Here is a 21,182-nt window from a genome sequence, read left to right on the forward strand (position 1 = left end):
GGAACAAAGCCACTACACTTCTGCTCCATGTCAGGGAAAGACACCAGGCTGCAAGGAACCAAGGCCCCTGGAAAAAGTGAGGGCTCAAAATTCTCCTTGAGGTGGCAGACACATTTTTAAAAATGAACCTAGCATAGAATACACATCTCTTGTTTAAACATCCTAAGTGATACAAGTGTATTTTGTATCTAATAGAAATTTAATTGGTTATAAAATCCAGAATCTGGGCTTCCCTGGTGGCGCAGTGGTTGGGAGTCCGCCTGCCGATGCTGGGGACGCGGGTTCGTGCCCTGGTCCGGGAAGATCCCGCATGCCACGGAGCGGCTGGGCCCGTGAGCCATGGCCGCTGAGCCTGCGCGTCCGGAGCCTGTGCTCCGCAGTGGGAGAGGCCACAGCAGTGAGAGGCCCGCGTACCGCAAAAAAAAAAACACAAAAAAACCCAGAATCTGTAAACTGAGCTTGTCTGAAATATTATTTTGTTTGTTTGTTTCTGATAAATTGCCCAAAACTCTGGAAGGTTTTTTTTTTAACATAGAAATACACCTTTGTCCATGGCAGTAATGCTTTTGCAACAGATTTAATTATAGATGTGCTAATAAGTTCTGAAATCATTATAATAATCTGTGTTTGTTTGAGGTGATTAAAGCATTTAGGAACCCTTTATAATGAAGCATTCAGGAGAAAGTGATGAGATCTGAAACTGGTATTCCAGTGACTAAGAGAATCTGATTATTAAAACTTGTTTTGTTTTATTAGTTGGTAAGAAATGCTTAAATGCTCAGATTTGTTTGGTAGATTTATAGACTAAACAAACTGAGCATTAAACAAAGTACAAATAGTGGAAGTGTTTTTTATACAGAAACTCTCCTATTTCATTAATATCTTAGCACCACCTGTCTCTAGATGTAAGGCGGCTCAGGAAGGAATGAGTTCCTCTGGCCAGAGGGTGGCCCGCAGGATTGTTCCTCTGTCTGGCACTTACCAAACACCGTCATGTGCCTCACGAAGCTCACGTCCCCCACACTGTCCTGAAGACACCTGAGGACCAGGACAGCTGTGGTCAGGCACTGTCCACAGCACAGTCTCGCCCCTCCCCCAGTACCCACCTCCCCAGGCTCTTCCCTGGCCACTGACTCACAGGGCTTCACCCACAGTTTCCCGGGCTTCAGTCTGTCCTCACAGAGGTGATGGCCCTGTCTGAAGACCCTTTGAATCCCCACAGCCAAGCCCAGGTCTGAAGCAGGCAGGAGCCTCCTAAGCTACATCCCAGGCAACTCTGGGGAGGGAGGATGCAAAAGAGGGACCCACCACCTTCCTCTTCGAAGGCAGCCAAAAGCAACAGATTAAAAAAAAAAAAAGTTTTAAAGCCTTTTACATAGAGGATAAAAACTCTAGACAGCCTTGGACTCCCGGCCAGTTTTGCTCTGGTTTTGAGCAGTAGCTATGTCTCTTGCAGGCGTGGAGTATGGAGAGGTGCCTGCAGGCAGGGGGCTGAGAGGGAGGTGGGGAGAAGCAGCACGCGTCCCTGACATGGAGATGCTCAGGCAGGGAGAAGCAGCTGGTGTGGGGGAGGGTTCCTAGCCCTTGGCCCAGCTGGGAGGCCAAGCCTGTGTCCATGGATCCCAGAGACCTCCCTGGTCCAGACCCCTCCATCTTGGGAGACGAGCGGGGCTCCCCCACAGAAGACTGCCCCTCAGGACGGGCAGGAACGAGGGTGGGCCGTGGGAGGCCCTGGAGACCCTGTGTTTCACACCGACACTCTGGGTGGTCTGGGGCAGGCCCCGTCCACTCCCTGTGCCTTAGTTTCCCCATCATCAGAGTGAGGAGGAGGAGCAAGGGGGCCCCACTCACTTGAAGGCCCCCGAGTAGCCGAAGTACGGTTCGTGGGAGTTGCAGGCGCACTTGTCGGTCCCCTTCCCCGCACACAGTTGGCACAGTTTGGGGAAAGCCGTCTGATCCGCACAGGGGACGCAGCTGCCCGCGAAGAAACTGGCCGCTGCTGCTCAACACGGAGACACACGGACCTCAGGGCGTGAGCTGGCGGGGCCCCTTGGTCGTGCGTGCGTGCGTGCGTGCGTGCGTGTGCGTGTGTGTGTGTGTGTGTGTGTCCCCGTATGTGAGAGCCCAGGGATCTGCATGCACTGCCTGGGACTGTCATGAGGAAGTGGGTGTGCAGAGGTGGCCAACAGTGCCCGGGTCTGAGGGCGTGGATGGCTCACGCATGGGCCCGGGGCTCCATCCCAGGAGAAGCTTCCCAGCCCGTCCCCTGCAGGGCGCGAAAGCTGCTGAGCTGCGCTGACCCAAGCTGCAGCCCCAGCACCGCTCACCCGGTCAGCTCACCAACACGGAGGCTCGGGGTGGTGGGGGAGGCCGCAGAACTCTAAACACGCAGGAACCCCCGACAGCCCTTCCTTATCTCAGGACATGGCCCCACCCACCCCCTCCTCTTCTGATCCAGGGTCTGCGGTGGCTCCCGGGGATCCCTCTTCCAGGAACTCACGGGAGGGGGTCGGATTAACTTGCCTCATGGGCGCGGGGGTGTGCCAACAGCCGCATCATAACCGCCCAGACAGACGTCCCACAGCGTCTGACACCGAGGCAAGCAGGAACCCCAAGAAAGGGCAAACATGGCCAGAGCTGTGGCCCAGGCTGCAGCACCCCCTCGGACCTCTGCAGCCCCAAACACAGGTGACACATAAATGCTGCAGAGTCGGCAGGGCTCAAAAAGACAGACTTTTGCAGAGCACAGAAAATTTGGCTGTCATCTTTCCTAGGCTCACCATGGCTCGTCAGAACTGAACAAGAGACTGGAGTACACAAAAAAAATCATAGCTCCGGTCCACTCATCCCCTCTCGCCTTCATCCCAAGCCCTCACCCACAGCACTGAGGCCTGACTGCTGGCGGTATGGCGATCACCCCCAGTGAGCCTTCCTGGGCAGCTGGAAGGGAGTTCCCCTTTCTCATTAGCCTCCACGATGGCCCTTGTCAAGCCAAACTGCTGGGATTACCGTGAATGTGGGGCTGCCAGGAGCTCAGAGACCGGGGTTCCTTTGCTGAGAGAAGGAAAGACTCAGCTGCCAGTTCCCAAGGCTCGCTGGTGCAGCAAACCCAGACAGCGCACATTTAAAGCAGGTTGTCCTCATCTTGGAGTTTATGAAACCTGTACGCCTGATAGTGATCGTAAGGCCCCGATAGAATCCACGTGGGTGCCGGGAGTAGGAGCCCTGCCTCAGGGCACCCCGTCCCAGCCGGCTTACCTTTTTCAACCAAGTCAGAGGGAAGAAGTATCCCGATGGGGATGTTCCACCCAGCAGACCATCCCAGGCCTGTGTGGCAGGACTTCTTGCCTTGGAGCTGGTTCAGCTGGAAATCGCTGCCCTTCTTCACCACGGCTACGACATAATGGTGAGTTTGTGGATCTGAAAAGGAGCAGAGAAAGAAGGGCCAAAGGACGATGCCACATCATTGCCACTAATCTTCCAGAGTGTGTGCGATGGAACTTGGGGGGATCCTAGGGCCTGCAACATCTCCTGGTAAGCAGGCAGAAAAGGAAAGGGAGAGGCCCTTGATTGACAGAAGAAAGGAAACTGCCCCTTTTCAAGGCAATACACTTGAGTCCTTTTTCTGTACCAGCTATTACAGGGCCTGCAGCTCCCAGTCATTGAGGTTTACTGTTTATCCCCATGGGCTCTTCCCCCTTCTCTGTCTGCAGCCTGGACATGAAGATGAAGGTGTGGGAGGAAGGTATGGAGGGCATCTCCAGGGTTTCGCCAGGGCCCTGCAAGTTGGACTCAAATTGAGACAGACCGTGCTCACACACGCACTGGTGACACTCATGGACAAGTATGGCAGGCACCCCATTCTTCGACTCCCCAAACCCCATTCTTCAAACTCTTTGTGTTCTCTAGCACCTGCAGAGGACTTGGCACACGGAGAGGCTGTCCAGGTCTGTGTGTCTCCAGAGATGGGCGACCCCACCGGGTGGGCAGGGAACTCTGGACAGCGTGCCCCTTCTCACTCAGCAGCACCAGAAGCATTCCCATCAGGATGCTCAAAGTTCACAGCTTCCCAGAAAGAGCCAAGATCCCAGCCCCCGTAAGTCAGCGGAGGTAACAGCCTCTCACAGTCTAAAGAACTCCAGCAGCTTTGTTCCCTGCAAGTGTAATGCCAACAGAGTCCCTGCCTCCCACTGTGGCCGCTGTGTCAGAACAGAGACCTGGGTCCCCGCGGAAGACGCACCATCCTTTGACCCGTGGAATTCTGCCACGACGGGCTTCAGGTTGTAGGGGGCCAGGCCTGCCTCAAACACCAAACCTCCATCAATGTTCACGGCATCTGCTTTGTTTGCCTGAAAGAGAAAAGGCCAGACATGAATAAAGCCCCTCACCTCTGAGGAAGACTCACCTAACCCTCTGCCAGGGACACTTGACAAGTATCACCGTGGATACTTGGTATGGCTCAGACCTCCTCCACCTCCCTAGTGTTGGCTCAAAAGCCTTCTCAGTGAGCCTTTCTCCGACTGTGCTCTTAAAACTGCCACCTCATAAATGCTGGAAGCCCTCTGTTTCTCTCCTGAGCCCTTATCAACCATCTGACAAACCTTCATTTATTGTTTGTCCTCCCCTTTGAAATGCAAGCTCCACCAAGGTGGGGATGTTATTGTGTTGTTTTATCCTGCCAAATCCCAGCACCGACTGCCAGTAGGTGTCCAATAAATGTTGAATTGAGTGAATGAATTGTAGAATATTTCCACCAATAAGAAGTCATGGTTTGCACTCCTGAGTCTAGATTCCCTCTTCAAGGATCTCTCAGCCAAGAATTCCTTCCTCCCTGAGAGAAGCAGTAACTTCACAGCCTCTTCTCAAAAATGAGGTTGGATCATTCCCTACCCCTCATTTCCTCATGGAAATCTTTTCTTTTCAACTGGAAGTTTGTACCTCTTAATCTCCCCTACCTATATATTTCCTCCTCCTACCCATCTCCCCTCTGGCAACCACCTGTTCTCTGTATCTATGACTCTGTTTCTGTTTTGTTATATTTGTTCATTTGTTTTGTCTTTTAGATTCCACATATAAGTGAAATCATACAGCATTTGTCCTTTCTCTGTCTGACTTATTTCACTTAGCATAATACCCTCTGGGTCCACCCATGTTGTCACAAATGGCAAGATTTCATTCTTTTTTATGGGTGAGTAATATTCCATTGTATATATACACCACATCTTCTTTATCCATTCATCTACTGATGGACACTGAGGTTGCTTTTGTATCTTGGCTATTGTAAATAGTGCTTTTATTCATTTCTTAATTGACATTTAAAGTAATTTAGCTTTTTATAAATTTAATACTATGTTTCTGTATACTTGCTTCCCTTTACCCCATCTCATTTTTTCTTACATATATTTTACAATGTGTATTCATATATAAGTATATGTATACATATGCATATACATATATCAAGTCAGTATTCTGTTGGTTGCATGTATCAGAAACCAATTTAAGAAAAGGAGGGATTTAGTATAAAGGTAAAAGACAAGAAGGCTACTAGGCCTTGTGAACACCATCAAGGTCAGAAGCAACAAGAACTGTCACAGGTTTCAGTCCATCCCCATGGGCTCCAGCTCATGACTGAGGTTCTAGATGGTTCTCACTCTTTCCTGCTTTACACACATCTTCCCCCTCCTGACCACCTCCTCCTCAAGTTCCAGTATCAGATGCAAAGACAATAGTCTTACAGACATCTCTTAACCAGGTCCCACAATTGCATAAGGTCATATATAAATATGAATGAATTACAGAAAATAAATAAATAAAGTTTGTGTACATCTTTATGACCCTTACTGAATATTTCCAAATTTTTCTCCAGAAATGATGTAGAAATTTATAATTTCTAATGCCCATAGCAATGCATACCAATTTCACGCAAAACTACTGGCAAGAAATACTATCATTTAAGAAATGTTATCACATTATGAGATATAAACTGTTACCTTAAGGTGGTTTTATTTGCATCCTTTGGTCATTATAAAGGATGAACATTTTCCCTTCCTTACTTGTATCGTCTATTAGTTGTAATTTCTGTGAGTAGTTTGTTTATAGCTTGTTATTCTTAAGTATTTCTTATAAATTTAAATGACATCTTTATATAGTTTTACACTACACTGTTTCGTTATAGCTGATGTGAATATATTTTTCTGTATGCTTAGGACATTAATTTTTTTTCTTTGTCAGAGATTTAAAATGTTTACATTTCCAAATTTGTCTACTTTTGTGATTTATCTTTTTATATCTATCTACATTAGTCAACTTGAGTCAAGCTGGGAGTTTATTTTGGTAAATGGATTAAAAATCTCACTTGATTTTATTTCTAAACGGCTATCCAGTTGTCCAACTAAAGAATCCTTTCTCAGACATTTGTTTGGAAAGTATGCCTTATCATACAATATCTAAATCTATGTGTATGTAACCATTAAGCCTAGGACCATACTGCCTTAGTGTTGGACATTCATCATAGTTTGCATCTACATCATATCACGTAGATAATTAGATAGATGGATGTATGTATAGAAAGCTCAGAATATGTCTGAATTTTGTTCTCTTCCATATATTCTACATCTGTCCAAGGACCCTGTTCTTTGTTAATACTGTTATTAAATATGTTATAGTTTCAGGCAGGCCTCAGCTACTTCCCAGCTCATTTTATTTTTCATAATACTATTTTATATTCTCACCCATACTTCTTCTTAAGAACTGTAAACTTATTTTATTGACTTTTTAAATTTTATAATATAATTTTGATAACAATTATATTAAATTTATGAATTAACTTTGGGAAAATGTGCACATATATGAAGTTTAGTCTTCCTGTCTGGGAATATGGCATATGTTTTAATTTATTAATAAGTACTGTTCATTTGTCTCAGACTTTTGTATTACATTTATAATAATCTTGCAGATCTCTCATATGATTTTTTCCCTGCAACATTTTTCTGTATATCATTTTAAATGTAAATGAGATCATAATTTGGGGTTATTTTTCCCCAACTAGTGACTGTTGATATAAGAAAATGACATTAATTGTGATATATTTATCTTTGACCAAACTAATCTTTTCATTAATAATTATGGTAACATTTCTCTTGATTCCATTGTACTTTCTAGGCATGCAAGCATCTGAAAATATTGATATTTTGTTTGTTTCTCTCTCATATGTATTTTATATCATTGTATTACTAGGAAATTCCAAAAACAATATTAAGTAATAATAGTGATACTAGCGCTTCTTGTTTATTTTTGAGTCTTTATAGATTTCTCTTTCAGTACAACTCTGGCTTTGTTTTACCGTGGCCATTTTCACTGAATCCTTCTCCATCAGTTGTTTAATTATTATTATTGTTGTTTTCACTATTAATGAATGTTGAGCACCTATATTTTCATCTACACATAGTCTCTGTACTTTCAAGTGTTTAGCTTATTTCTTTCTCCTCTAAAGCATGGTCCAGTTCCTTGGGGGAGAAAGTTGTTCTGAAGCAATAAACTATAACAAGTACAGAAAAAGAAGGAGAAAGTATGGATTTTCTTCCACTCTTCTTAGGCAGCAGTGACTTACCACAATGGCCTTGATGCACTCAAGGTAAGAGGTTCTCTTCACACAGGTGACATGAGGACCATCCACTGAAAGGACATTATTCATGTTGTCATGGAAGCTGTAGCACTTATTGGCCTCATGACTTGAGACAGTGCACCATCTCACAGTTTTTTCAGGGACAGCCAGACACAGCCCTATGGGAGACAGGCCAGGGGTGTAAGGGACCCACAGCACTCACCTTTCTCTGCCGTAAGAAGAGGTTAAAGACAAGGTCAAGGGTTGGCTGAGAGGGGTAGACACAAATTGGACTGGCTGCCTGGCTCACATAAATTCTCAGGTCCCATTTCTCTGGCTGTGCCTTTTCCCTTGGAGAAAAAAGCCAAAGCATCCCCCAAAAGTTAAATACAGAATTATCAAATAACCCAGAAATTCCACTCATAAGTATATACCCAAAAGAATTGAAAACAGGTACTCAAATACATATATACAAATATTCAGAGCAGCACTTTTCACAATGGTCAAAAAAGGTGGAAACAACCCAGATGTACAGCAATGAATGAATTGATAAGCAAAATATAGTACATCCACAAAATGGAATATAATCTACTGTAAAAAGAATAAAGTACTGCTACATGCTACAGCATTGATAAAGCTCAAAAATAATATGTTAAATGAAAGAAGCCAGACACAAGAGGCCACGCATTATATGATTCTATTTATATGAAATATCTAGAATAAGTAAATCTATAGAGGCAGAAAGCAAATTGGTGGTGGTCAGGGGCTGGGGAAGAGGAGGATGGGTACAGGATGTTCTCTTGGGGTGTTGGGACTATGGTGGAACTAGATAGAGGCGGTAGTTGCATAACCCTGTGAACATACTAAATACCACTGAATTGTATACTTTTAAATGATTAATTTCATTTTAGTGAATTTCACCTCAAAAAAGAAAATAGTCTTATGGGAAGGAAGATTTGGGCCTAATGATTTAGTCTTTGTCTTGGCATTAGATACTTTAACCTTACATGGTAGTAACTGCTGGGGCATTAAAATCAGTGTCTGTTCATTTCACTGGCACTTTAAGCTGTAGTAATTAGTGTTAACAATAATGCAAAGGCAAAATGCTGTTTACAGATCTGTGGTACTTGAGCAAAATGTCATCTTAGATGAAATCTAGCAGATGAAAGTAACAGCAGTCACAGCTATGAATTTTTGAGGAGGCCCTGTGTGTCAGGCAGTGGGCCAGGCACATGACCCTCCTCAAATGCCCACAATTGTCCTGCCGGTTAAATACTGGTGTTCCCATTTTGTAGATGAGTTTAAACAAGCAAACAAAAAAAACTGTCAGAGACATCAAATAACTTGAGATGAAGCTAATACTTGAAACACTGAGGTCTGTTTGACTCCAAAGCCTGTATTGCCTTTTAACTGTCTGCAAGTAGGGAATATCAAAATAAATGGGACAGGAGATGTCAAATTTCCTTAGAGAGAATCCCATACCAAAGACAGGGAGTGACAAATGGAGTGCTTCAGCTCTGTTTTGAACAGGACTTCCATAGTAGCCGCCAGGGTAGAAGAGCCAGTGAGAGAATGGAGCTGTCAGCACATGTGCCCTTGTGCAGAATAGAAGTGTGTGGAGTAATAGATCATATTGCATTTGGAGCATTTCAAAGCATGTTTACTCTGCTTGCCAATACAGATTCTTAAAACATTTCTGCTCTTGGAAATGACTGGTAACTGTAGAGACAATACAACTCTATAAATGAAAATAGCTTTGTAAGCAGGTTAAGTTACACAAAGAGCTACTGTATACAATTGCAGTTTTTTTTTCTTTTTCAAAGGTTTGCACTTACTGAGAAAGCCTTGTTTTTTTTTTTTTTTTTTTTTGCGCAGGGTCAGCAGCCATGGCTCACGGGCCCAGCCGCTCTGCGGCATGTGGGATCTTCCTGGACCAGGGCACGAACCCGTGTTCCCTGCATCGGCAGGCGGACTCCCAACCACTGCGCCACCAGGGAAGGGAAGCCCTGAGAAAGCCTTTTTGAAAGTCTATTTTCAGCCACCTGTGCTTATGGTCAAATGATTAAAACTGTAGCTTTTGAACTTCCGATGGTTTTTATTTATTTATTTATTTATTTATTTATTTATTTATTTATTATTGAATGAAAGATTCTTTAAATTCTACCGTGCTTTACAATTTCCAAAAGTTTCACACAGATAATTTCATATAACCCTATAATAACCTTTTTTTTCCTCTCCTACCTCTATACTGCCCCTCATCCCTTCCCTCTCCCCAGTGGTAATCACTAGTTCATTCAGTGTGAGTATAAAATAGGGTGAATGATATTTGCATCGTTAGGGGAAAAGCTAAAATCTTGACAAAAACATGGCACTAAAACAGGGAACTAAACAAATGCAAAACAAATAAAACACAAAACAAACAAACAAAAAATCAAACCAGGATGAACTTCTGTTTCCACCTATGAGAAATAACTGATATGGGACTTGCCCTAGCACTTTAAACAGCTGAGAAAAAAAAAAACCTGGGGAAAAACATATGAAAAAAATGTTTTAAAACACTGGACAACAGGAAGTGCAGGACTGTGATCCCTGAGAGAAGGGAAACAAATAAAGTAAGCCCTGTAATCACACTAGCTTTCTTCCTGGGCAAAATGTCCAGATAGCAGGGCAGAGAAGAGAAAACAAACAGCCCAATGGTCATCCCAAGTTGAGGAGACAGAGATCATAGTTTGGTAAGGTGGAGGCAATCAGAATGTGCAGCACAGGGTACCAAAGAGCAGGGAATGCAAAAAGAGAGGAGAAAGAGAAGAGAGATTGAGATCCAGAATTGTCACACCTTGGAGATTCTGGCTAAATATCAATTTGAGCATTGTGGAGGCCAGGCAAGGACAACTGCTAGGGAAAGAAAATTTAATGGGGAGCTTAAACCAAACATTTCTCAGAACTCAAATGGGGTTAGGAATCATTTGGGTTCCCACCATTCAGAGTGGAGAAAATCTTATTGAATAAATAGTGCATTTATGAAAGATTCCATAAGTAAGCTAAACTAGATCTAGAAAGAAGGGTATTCTAGACACTGCCTAAACATCTTGAAAAATATTCTTGAGAAGGTTAAGCTGATCTGAAGACATTATGAGTGCCTGCCAGAAAAAAAGGTTGACACTCCTTAAATTTAAAAAAAAAACAAAAACCAAAAAGCAAAATACAGTACTCAGCAAGGTAAAATTCACAGTGTCCAGCAACCAATAAAATTAATACACAAGTGAAGGTGCAGGAAAATGTAACCCATAACCAGGAGGAAAATCAGTCAATAGAATCAGAACCAGAAATGAAAGAGATGAGGAAATTAACAGAAAATAGCTTTAAGACAGCTATTTTTAATGTTATAAGTATGCTCGGAGAGTTAAAGAAAAACATGAACATCAGCGCTGCTGGGGGACGCGGCGCTTCCTTTCTGCTCCCATGCTTGTTGTGGTGCCACCAGACATGCCCTCAACATGCAAAATGATGCCAGAGAGTTCATGGACCTGTATTTGCCGCAGAAATACTCTGCCAGCAACCGCATCATCAGCGCCAAAGACCACGCTTCAGTCCAGGTGAACTTGGCTGAGGTCAACAAAGTAACAGGCAGGTTCAACACCCAGTTCAAAACCTAGGCTATCTGCAGGGCCATTCACAGGATGGGAGAGTCAGATGACTCCATTCTCCGACTGGCCAAGGCCCATGGCATCCTCTCAAAGAACTTCTGACTGGAGAGGATCATGGATGTGGAATATTTGTCATAAATAAATAGTGAACCCTCCCCGCAAGAAAAGAAAAACATGAGCATAATGAGGATACAAATATAAGATGTAAGGAGCCAAAAATAATTGCTAGAGATGAAAAATAGAATATCTGAAATGAAAATTCCAGTGGATGAGATTAACAGCTGATTAGATACTGCGGAAGAAAAAAGATGATCTAGAAGACATTATTACAAACTATCCAAAATGAAGCAGAGAGAAAGAAAGATAGAAAAACAAATGATCAGAGCTTCAGTGACTTGTCATACAGTATCAAGTGATCTAACATATGTGTAACTGGAGTCCAGGATAAAAAAGGGGAAGGGGCAAGAAAAAATATGTGAAGAGATATTTGGCCAGAATTTTTCCTAGTACTATGAAAACTACAAACTCACAGTTCTAAAGCAACCAGAGAAAAGAGACAAAATTAGGTACAGAGGAGCAAAGACAATAAATATCTCAGACTTTTTGTCAGAAACCACACAAGTCATAGACAATGGAATATCCTTAAAGTGCTAAAAGGAAAATAACTTGCTAACCTAGAAATCTAAAACCAATGAAAATAACTTTCAGAACAGAAGGCAAAAATAAACTTTTCCAGACAAACAAATGTTGGGAGAATTTGGGTATAGCAAACTTGCACTACAATGAATGTTAAAGGAAGTTCCAGACCCAAGTGGTTACACTCATGAATTCTATCAAACACTTAACAGAAATAACACCAATGTGGCAAAAACTATCTTATAAAGTAGAGGAGAAAGTAATACTCCTATCTCACTTTCTAAGGCCAGCATTAACCTGATAGCAAATCCAAACAAAGACATTATAAGTAAAGAAAACTACAACCAAATATCCCCCATGAACATAGACACAAAAATCATTTACAAAATATTAACAAATCAAACCCAGCCAAAAAAAATTCTTGAGTACATGAACACACACACACACACACACACACACACACACACACACACACACACGCAGGTTTATCCCTTGCCCAGGAATGTGAAGTTGAATTAATGTGCAAAAACTAATCAGTATAGTTCACCATATTACAGAATAAAACAGAAAAATTCATACGATTATCTCAATAGAACAGAAAAGGCACTTGCCAATTCAAAATTCCAAGCAAAGTAAGAATAGAAAGGAATGTCCTCAACCTGATAAAGAGCATATACAAAAAACCCCACAGTTATTATTATACCTAATGGTGAAAGACTGAATGCTTTCTCCTTCAGGTCAGAAACAAGGCAAAGAGAGACACTCTCATCACTTCTGTTTAACACTGTATTAGAGGTCTTAACCATTTTAACAAAGCTCAAAAGAGAAACAAAAGGCATACAGATTGGAAAAGAAGATAGAAAATTGTCTATATTCACAGATAACATGTTTCTCTACACAGAAAATTTTAAGGAATAAATGATTTAGAAAGGTCTTAGGATCTGAGGTCAAAGTGCTAAAATCAGTTGAATCTCTACAATGCTAAAAAGAAAAAACTGTAAAATGAAACTTTAAAAATACTATTTACAATGGCTTTCAAAAATATGGAATATCGGAACTTCCCTGGTGGTCCAGTGGTAAAGAACCCACCTTCCAATGCAGGGGACACGGGTTCCATTCCTGGTGGGGGAACTAAGATCCCACATGCCGTGGGACAACTAAGCCCTTGCGCCACAACTACTGAGCTCACATGCCTCAACAAGAGAGCCCACCTGCCGCCAACTACAGAGCCCTCATGCCCTGGAGCCCATGCACCACAACTAGAAAGAGAAAAACCTGCACGCCACAAGTAGAAAGAAGCCTGCACACCACAACAAAGAGCCCGTGTCGCAACAAAAGATCCCACATGCCTCAACGAAGACCCAGCGTTCCACAACTAAGACCTGATGCAGCCAAGAAAAATGAAAGAAAATAAGAAAAAAAAATCTTAAAAAATATATATATATGAAATATCTAGGGATAAATTTAACAAATTATGAACAAGAGCTGTACATGAAAACTACAAAATATTTCCAAGATAAATGAAAGAAGACCTAAATAAATAGATATAGAATGTTCATGGATTAGAAAACTCAATATTGTTAAGATGCCAAGCCTCAAAATAATCTATAAATTAAATGCTACCTCAATAATAATCCAAGCCTAAACTTGTTTTTTATAGAATTTGATAACCTGATTCAAAATTATGTTTGGATATGCAAAAGATCTAAATGGCCAAACCAACACTGAAGTAGTACGATAGAGTTGGAGAATTTGTACTACCTGATTTCAAGACTTATTATAAAGCTACAGTAACCAAGACAGTGTGATACTGGCACAAGGAGAGATATAAAGCTTAATGTAACAGAACAGAGAGTCTAGAAATTGACCCATATATATAGGGTCAGTAGATTTTCAACAAAGCTGCTGAGGTAATTCAGTGAAGAAAGGATAGTCTTTTCAAAAACAAGTCCTGGAATAACTGGATATCCATATGAGAAAAGTGAATCTCCACTCTTACTTTATACCATACACAAAAATTAACTAAAAATGTATCATAGACCAAAACATAAAAGCTGAAACTATAAAACTTCTAAAATAAAACAAAGAGGAAACTATTGCAACTTTGGGGGTAGCTAATTATATCAATATTTTTAGAGAGGACACAAAACATAATAACAAAAAATAAAAATTAGGTAAGGGAACCTGATCAAAATGTAAAACATCTGCTTTTCAGAAGGTATCATTTAGAAAATGGAGGGCTTCCCTGGTGGCACAGTGGTTAAGAATCCGCCTGCCAATGCAGAGGACACGGGTTTGAGCCCTGGTCCAGGAAGATCCCACATGCCGCGGAGTAACTAAGCCCATGCGCCACAACTACTGAGCCTGTGAGACTAGAGCCTGTGCTCTGAAACACGAGAAGCCTGCGCACGGCAACAAAGAGTAGCCCCTGCTCACAATAACTAGAGAAAGCCCGCGTGCAGCAACGAAGACCCAGCACAGCCAAAAATAAATAAATAAAATAAATAATTTTATTGGTGGTGTGATGAATTGGGAGATTGGGATTGACATATATATACCCTAATATGTATAAAATGGATAACTAATAAGAACCTGCAGTATAAAAAAATAAAATTCAAAAAAAATTAATTAAAAAAATAAAAAGAAAATGGAAAGCTAAGCCACAACATTATTACTCATCAGAGAAATGCAATTTAAAATCATTGTGAGGTACTACACACACCTATCAGAATGGCTAAATGTGAAAATATTGACAACACCAAGTGTTAGTGGGATGTGGAGCAACTGAAACTATCATATTGTGAGTGGGAATGGAAAATGGTACAACTACTCAAAAAAGTTTGACATTTTCTTAACAAGTTAAACATAACTTACCATTATGACCCAGCAATGCTACTCCTAGATATTTACCCAAAACAAATGAAAGTATATGTCCACCCAAAGACTTGTACACTAACATTCATAGCAGCTTTAGTCATAATATCCCAAACTGGAGACAACCTAAACATCCACTAACAAATGAATGGAAAACAAACTGTGATAAAGTCATACCATGGAATACTACTCAGCAATAAAAAGGAATGAACTTTGATACATACAACAATGTGGATGAATCTCTAAACAATTGTGCTGAATGAAACAAGCCAAACACAAAAGACTTCGTAGTGCATGATTCCATTTATATGAAATCCTAGAAAAGGAAAAACTTATCTAAAGTGGGAAAAAATGGGAATGACTGGGAAGGGGCAGGGGGCAGTTTGGGAGTGACAGAAATGTTCTATATTTTGATTGTGGTGGTAGTTATGGGGGTAGGCATATTTGTTGAAATTCATTGAACTGTATGTATACTTGTAGGAGAGCATTTTATTAAATGTAAGTTATGCTTCAATAAAAATGATTTTAAAAAGAAAGAGTGTGTGCAAGCAAGCTAAGGGTCAATGGAGTCAAGTAACCTAAACTAGGCCAGCCATCAATAACACTCCATCCAACCATGTGACAATTTCAAGAAGGGGCAATCAGAGCCCACCATGAATATTTCAATCTGCTCCTAGAAGGGAAAAGCTGCTGGTGGCCACATGCTCGCTGCATGGAGAAATCTCTTCCCCAGAAGAGCAAAAGGTGGTGGCAGCCAAGGTGGAGGTACAAGCTGTACTGAGCCTCTGGTTCTTGGCTCTTGCAAGGCCTACTAATCACCACTCCTGCTCCTCTGACACTTTTAGTTTAAGCTAGTTTGGTTACATTCCTGTCATCTGCCACCAGAAGGGTTTTTATAGGAAAAGAACACTGAGTTTTGAAGAAAGCATGTCCTCGATTCCAGCTTTGTCCAGTGGCCAAGAGAGAAGGAATGTTGGGATGGAGTGGGCGGAGGGCCAGGGAGAGGCAGCTCTTGCCTCTGTTTAGTAAACACAGAGCTGACTGGGAAAGTGAACTTTAGGTCAGTGCCTGACACTGCCAAGAGAGGGGATGGAGGAAGAATAAACAACAGAAGCCCTGTTTGGGAAGAATACGGGAGAGGCCAGGGGGCTGCACTCTGGATTTTCTGCAGCCATAGTTGGACCACAGCTGTAGCGACATTGCCAGCCTTCCCCAGCCCTAGCAGAGCTCCCCGTGTGGCCCTAGGTGGCAGCACTGGGCCAAGGAGGCCCACCCCCCATCCCTGAAAGCACTCCTTGCCTTTCCTGCCTTCTACCCCTCCCCCGATGATAGATAACCTACCCCAGAAATGATTTAAGACAGAATCAGGGCTGGACAGAACCCAGTTGCCCTGCCAGGGAGGGGTTTTCGCCTGCATGAGCTCAGTGACTTTGCACCATTACCTTCCTTACAGTTACCTAGCCAAGAGCCCTGACAGCCCCCCAACATGGGAAGGGGCCCCCTACATTTATGTGCAGGATTTTTTTCCAGTGATAACTCACCTGTGCCTAGAGTTCTGCCCTTAGGTACATGACTTCATGTCACTTTCACAGCAACTGTGTGCTTGCTATGAAAAAGTAATTTCTACTGAACTGAGGAGGAAATTAGCTCAGAGAGGAGGGCAAGGGACCAGCCAGTCACATGGCACCAAGTGGCAGGTGGATTCCATTCTAGGGTGATTGTTTCTCCCCTATATTCCTCCACCTCCCTAGTGTGTAGTAGGGATGGGAGGCATTGTACAGTTCAGAGCAGGAAAGATCCTTCTGGTTAGATACCTGACATGACAGGCTTACCTGATGTGCCCCTCCCCCTCTTAATAATAGTCCTTGAGCCCTCGGAAAAAATCCCTTCTCTCCTCTGACCCTGTTTCCTTCACTGTAAACTGGACGAACAGCCTCCAGGCCAGGAGTCATGAACTTTTTCTGTACTGGGCTAGCTAGGCAGTTACTAGTTTTGTGGGCCATACAGTCTCTGTGGCAACTACTCAACTCTGCCCTTAAAGCCTGAAAGCAGCCGTGGACAATACTTACCTGAATGAGCATGATCGTGTTGCAATGAAGTTTTATTTATGGACGCTGACATTTGAATTTCATATAATTCTCATGTATCAAACTATTTTTCTTTTTATTTTCTTTCACACATGTAAAAATGTAAAATCCATTCTTAGCTCATTCGGCTGTGTATCAGGCAGCTGGTGGGATTTGGTCGGCTGGTCAGAGTTTGCAAACTCCTGCCCTAGCCTGCAGAGTTTCTGCAAGGGCGAAAGTTGGTCAGGTGCACTGATGCACCACGGGCGGTGGAAGGCACTTTGGGGCCTGCCAGGCGCTGGGCTGCTTCCAAGCCGCCTAGGAGAGGCGGTGCAGTGTCCCCGGTCCCATCCTAAACGGCCGGCCCCCACCCGGGTCCCAGTGCGCACTCACCCAGAGCCCCCGCGCACAGCACTGCGCAGACCGCGAGCCTCATTCTCCTTGGCGGCGCGCGACTCCTACCCGGCTCCCGGCTCCCGGGGCCTCGGCCAACTGTACCTGCCCGCGAGGGGGCGGATCCGCCTCCTCCGAAGGGTTCGCCCTTCCGGCCCATCATCCTCGCCACACCCCCACCCTTCGCCCAGACAGCTCGCAGGGGCTCGCCGCGGCTGCACCTCTGCCCAGCGCCCGGAGCTGTGAGACTGGATCTTTGCTCGCGGGCTAGGAGTCCGCACCCCGGAGGTACGAGCCGCAGCAACCCCGGAGCTTGCTGGAGAGAGAAGCCGAGGCCCAAGATGAGAGTGACCGCCTGGGCCCCAGGTTAGTTACTAGAATGCGGGTTCCTTGACCCCTGGACCTTCATCTAGACAAGCAACTCTTCGATGTCTCCAACACAGACTCTTCGGGACTGAGGGGCGGTCCACGAGGTGAACACTGTGGACCCTTCCCCCAGGAGAGCATGTGCACACGCATACACAACGTTTTGAACGCAATTTTCAGGTATCCTCAGACTCTTCCTCCAAAAGCGTCTCGGTTGCCCACTCCGGGTCCCTCCCGGAAGCTCTCTCCCCAATCCCTCTGACACGGTCTCCTGCAACTCGGCTGAAGGCTGAGGTCAGGTGAAGCGCTGAACCCTGGGAGGGCTGCTTCTACTCACCAGTGCAGCCCGCAGCCCCATCCTCCTGAAGTCTATGAGCTCTGCCTGGGGGAAGTCTTCCAAATTTAGATTTTTCAAAATTTTTCTTGAAGTGTAATAAACATACATAAAACTTAACATATCCTAAGTATACAGCTTGAACAATTATCACCAAGTGAGCACACCCATGTAACCAGTACCCACATCAAGAAACAGAACGTTAACAGAGTGTGGGGGGGGTGCCTCTCCTCCAATTACTTCCCATCTCCCCACAAAGATATCCATTATCTTGACTTCTGGCAACATAGACTAATTCTGCTGATTGTTTAACTTTACAGAGATGGAATCATACAATATGTACAATGTTTCATCTGACTTCTTTCTGGTTACATTTGTAAGATTCATCTATGTTGTTGTGTATGGTTGCCCGTCAGGCGATCTTGGTGTTGCATATGACCCCATATTGTATATGCAGGACTTGCTATTTATCCTGCCTGTTGATGATAGTGATTTCTAGTGGGCTCTTATAGTGAGTGCTGCTGTGAACATTCTAGTACATGTCTTTTCCTGCACATAGGTATACATTTCTGCAGGATGTTTTCCTGGGAGAGTAACTGCTTGGTAATAAAGTAGGCATATGTTCAACTCATAGATACTGCCAAACACTTTTCCCAAGTGGTTGAACCAATTTCCACTCCCACATTAAGAGTACAAGAGTTTGGCTGTTCCACATTTTTACTGTTTTGCTGGGAGTGTTGGTGGTTTTGCACCATAATTTTGAGTTTTTCTGATGACTAATGAGGTTGAGTATCTTTATATGCTTATTAGCTATTTAAATGCCCTCTTGTTCAAGTCTTTTGCCCTGAATACATTTTAAGGAGACTTTCTCTCAAATTAAGTATTAGGACTGGCAATATAGTAATTCAAACTACAAACCAAGACTCATCTAATAAAGCATCCTCAAAATTGAGTCTTAAGACTGTAAGAATGTATTATAATTGAATTTAAACAGTTTATTATTTTAGCCCACCATAACTCTTTATTCTGCCCCCGTCTTCTTGTGCGCAAAGGGTGAATCTTTTCTAAGGAAATATTGTTGTTTGTTTCAGCTCCTACCAAAATTGTGAAAAGTTCTCCCCTCTGTCAGAGATTAACCCTGCCTTCCACTGAGGCCGGAGATAGTCCTGAAGAAGTAGGAAGAGGCTGTAAATCACAGAATTCACAAGGTCAAAGGCATGAGACTATTATACACAAACCTGGGCTCTCCTCCCCTTCTCTTATACACACACACACACACACACACACACACACACACACACACTCACACATATACCTCAAAGTAAACAATGTACCCTCTTCCTTCCATATCTTACAGACATCACCATCATTGAACAACCAATGGGAGATTGTCCCCATTCTCTCCCCCTTCACACAACCTCTAGCCAGCTAAGTTGAGTTTTAAATTCAAGAAATGTATTGTCTCTATGTGCCAGATAACTAGGGACAGGATAGAGTGAGGAGGGGACCTCTCACATCTGGTCAGCTTTCGACGTGACCGTCTGGCCTTTGGAGTAAGACCAGCTGGAGGGCACAGAGAAAGGCTTAGGAGCCTCGGTCACACAAGGTCCGTGCTGTGCAGAGAGGCTGTCGGGGTCCCTGAGACCACATCCCATATGCTCATGAGCTGGAAATAGCCAACATATTTCTGGTCAGAAATTAAAGCAACCTCTAGACCAGCAATCTGCTGAACACCATCTCAAAGGAAAGGATGAACATGTCCCCTCCTTGGTGAAACACTCATCAGGGTGTTCTTGGCATGGGGTTTGTCCCAGAGACTGCTATGGGGTAAACCCTTACTCTGGGCCTGCTGTGATGGTGACACAAAGTCCTGAAGGCCACCTGCTGCCCCCCCATGCCAAAGACACTAGAGGCCAGAGATTCCAAGTTGGGACTCTCAGCTACTTCTGTGTCTCCTTCCACTCAAGGAATCCTTTGACCTTTAGAATTTTTGAAAATGAGAATAGCAGTCCTTTCCTCTTTTTAATCTAGAGAAAAAGGAATTTATATCTTTTTAATGTGAGCCTTTTATTGAACTTATACATACATATAGAAAGTGTACACATCATGTGTACAGCCTATGGATTAACACAGCATGAACACACCCATGTAACCAGCACTCAGATAAAGAGAATATTACCAGCTCCCTAGAAGCCCCCTCATCCACCTTAGAATCACCAGTGATCAAAAGTAACCATTATTCTGATTTCAAACACCACAGATGTTTCACCTGTTTTTGTATTTCACACAAATGGAATCACAAAGTAAGCACTGTTTTTTCTGTCTTGCTTCTTTGTCCAAATGTAATATTCACGACAGTCAACCATGCTGTTTCATATACTGTAATTTGTTCATTCTCATTGCTGTGTGGTATTCCAATAGTGAATATATCAATTGACTATTGATGGACATTTGGGTTTTTTTGTTTTTCAATTTGAGGCTATTATGAAGTAATACTGCTGTGAAAATTTTTGTACGTGTCTGTTGGTGAGCATGTGTCTGCATTTCTGTTGATTATACACACAAGGGCACAATTGCTGAATCACAGTATATGCCTATGTTCAGCTTTAATAAGTGCTGCTACACTGTTTTTAAAGTAGTGTACACTTCCCACTCTCCTCCCACTCCCACCAGTGTATGAAAGTTCCAGTTGCCTCACATCCTTGTCAACCCTTGGTTTGGGCTGACTTTTTAATTTTAGCTCTCCTGGAGCATATGATGAAGTTCACTGTAGTTTTAATATTAATTTCCCTGATGACTAGTAAAGTTGAACACTTTTTCACACGTTTATTGGTGATTCAGATATCTTCTTTTGTGATATACCTACTTTTTATTCGCACATTTTTTGTGTTGTAGGAGTTATTTATTCTAGATATGAGAACTGTGTTGGACATATGTATTTCAAATATCTTCTTCCATTTTATGGGTTTTTTTCACTCTCTTGATGGTGTCTTTTAATAAACAGAAGTTTTATATATATATATTTAACATCATAATTGGGGTATAATTGCTTTAAAATGGTGTGTTAGTTTCTGCTTTACAACAATGTGAATCAGTTATACATATACATATGTTCCCATATCTCTTCCCTCTTGCGTCCCCCTCCCTCCCACGCTCCCTATCCCACCCCTCTAGGTGGTCACAAACCACCTAGCTGATCTCCCTGTGCCATGCGGCTGCTTCCCACTAGCTATCCACCCTACGTTTGGTAGTGTATATATGTC

General features: G+C 43.1%; 1 protein-coding gene and 1 pseudogene across 5 annotated transcripts in view; one reads left to right on the forward strand and one right to left on the reverse strand.

The window, feature by feature from the left end:
- Positions 1–21,182, reverse strand: part of LOC102976367 (inhibitor of carbonic anhydrase) — a 59,071-nt gene that overhangs the window by 24,080 nt on the left and 13,809 nt on the right. For 3 of the 5 annotated variants that reach the window (XM_028489676.1, XM_028489694.1, XM_055089010.1), the window contains 5 exons: positions 7,610–7,782; positions 4,241–4,349; positions 3,259–3,420; positions 1,852–1,999; positions 983–1,038 (listed from right to left, as the gene is read on the reverse strand). In XM_028489676.1, coding sequence (XP_028345477.1) covers positions 983–1,038; positions 1,852–1,999; positions 3,259–3,420; positions 4,241–4,349; positions 7,610–7,782 — 648 coding nt within the window. Of the gene's footprint in view, positions 1–982; positions 1,039–1,851; positions 2,000–3,258; positions 3,421–4,240; positions 4,350–7,609; positions 7,783–17,219; positions 17,352–21,182 lie in introns of those variants that run through there. The other 2 variants (XM_007120565.3, XM_055089072.1) reach the window with 2 other exon arrangements.
- On the forward strand, positions 11,101–11,352 carry LOC112067045 (40S ribosomal protein S21-like; annotated as a pseudogene).

Source organism: Physeter macrocephalus, chromosome 1 (assembly GCF_002837175.3).
Source record: "Physeter macrocephalus isolate SW-GA chromosome 1, ASM283717v5, whole genome shotgun sequence".
Lineage (NCBI taxonomy): Eukaryota > Metazoa > Chordata > Mammalia > Artiodactyla > Physeteridae > Physeter > Physeter macrocephalus.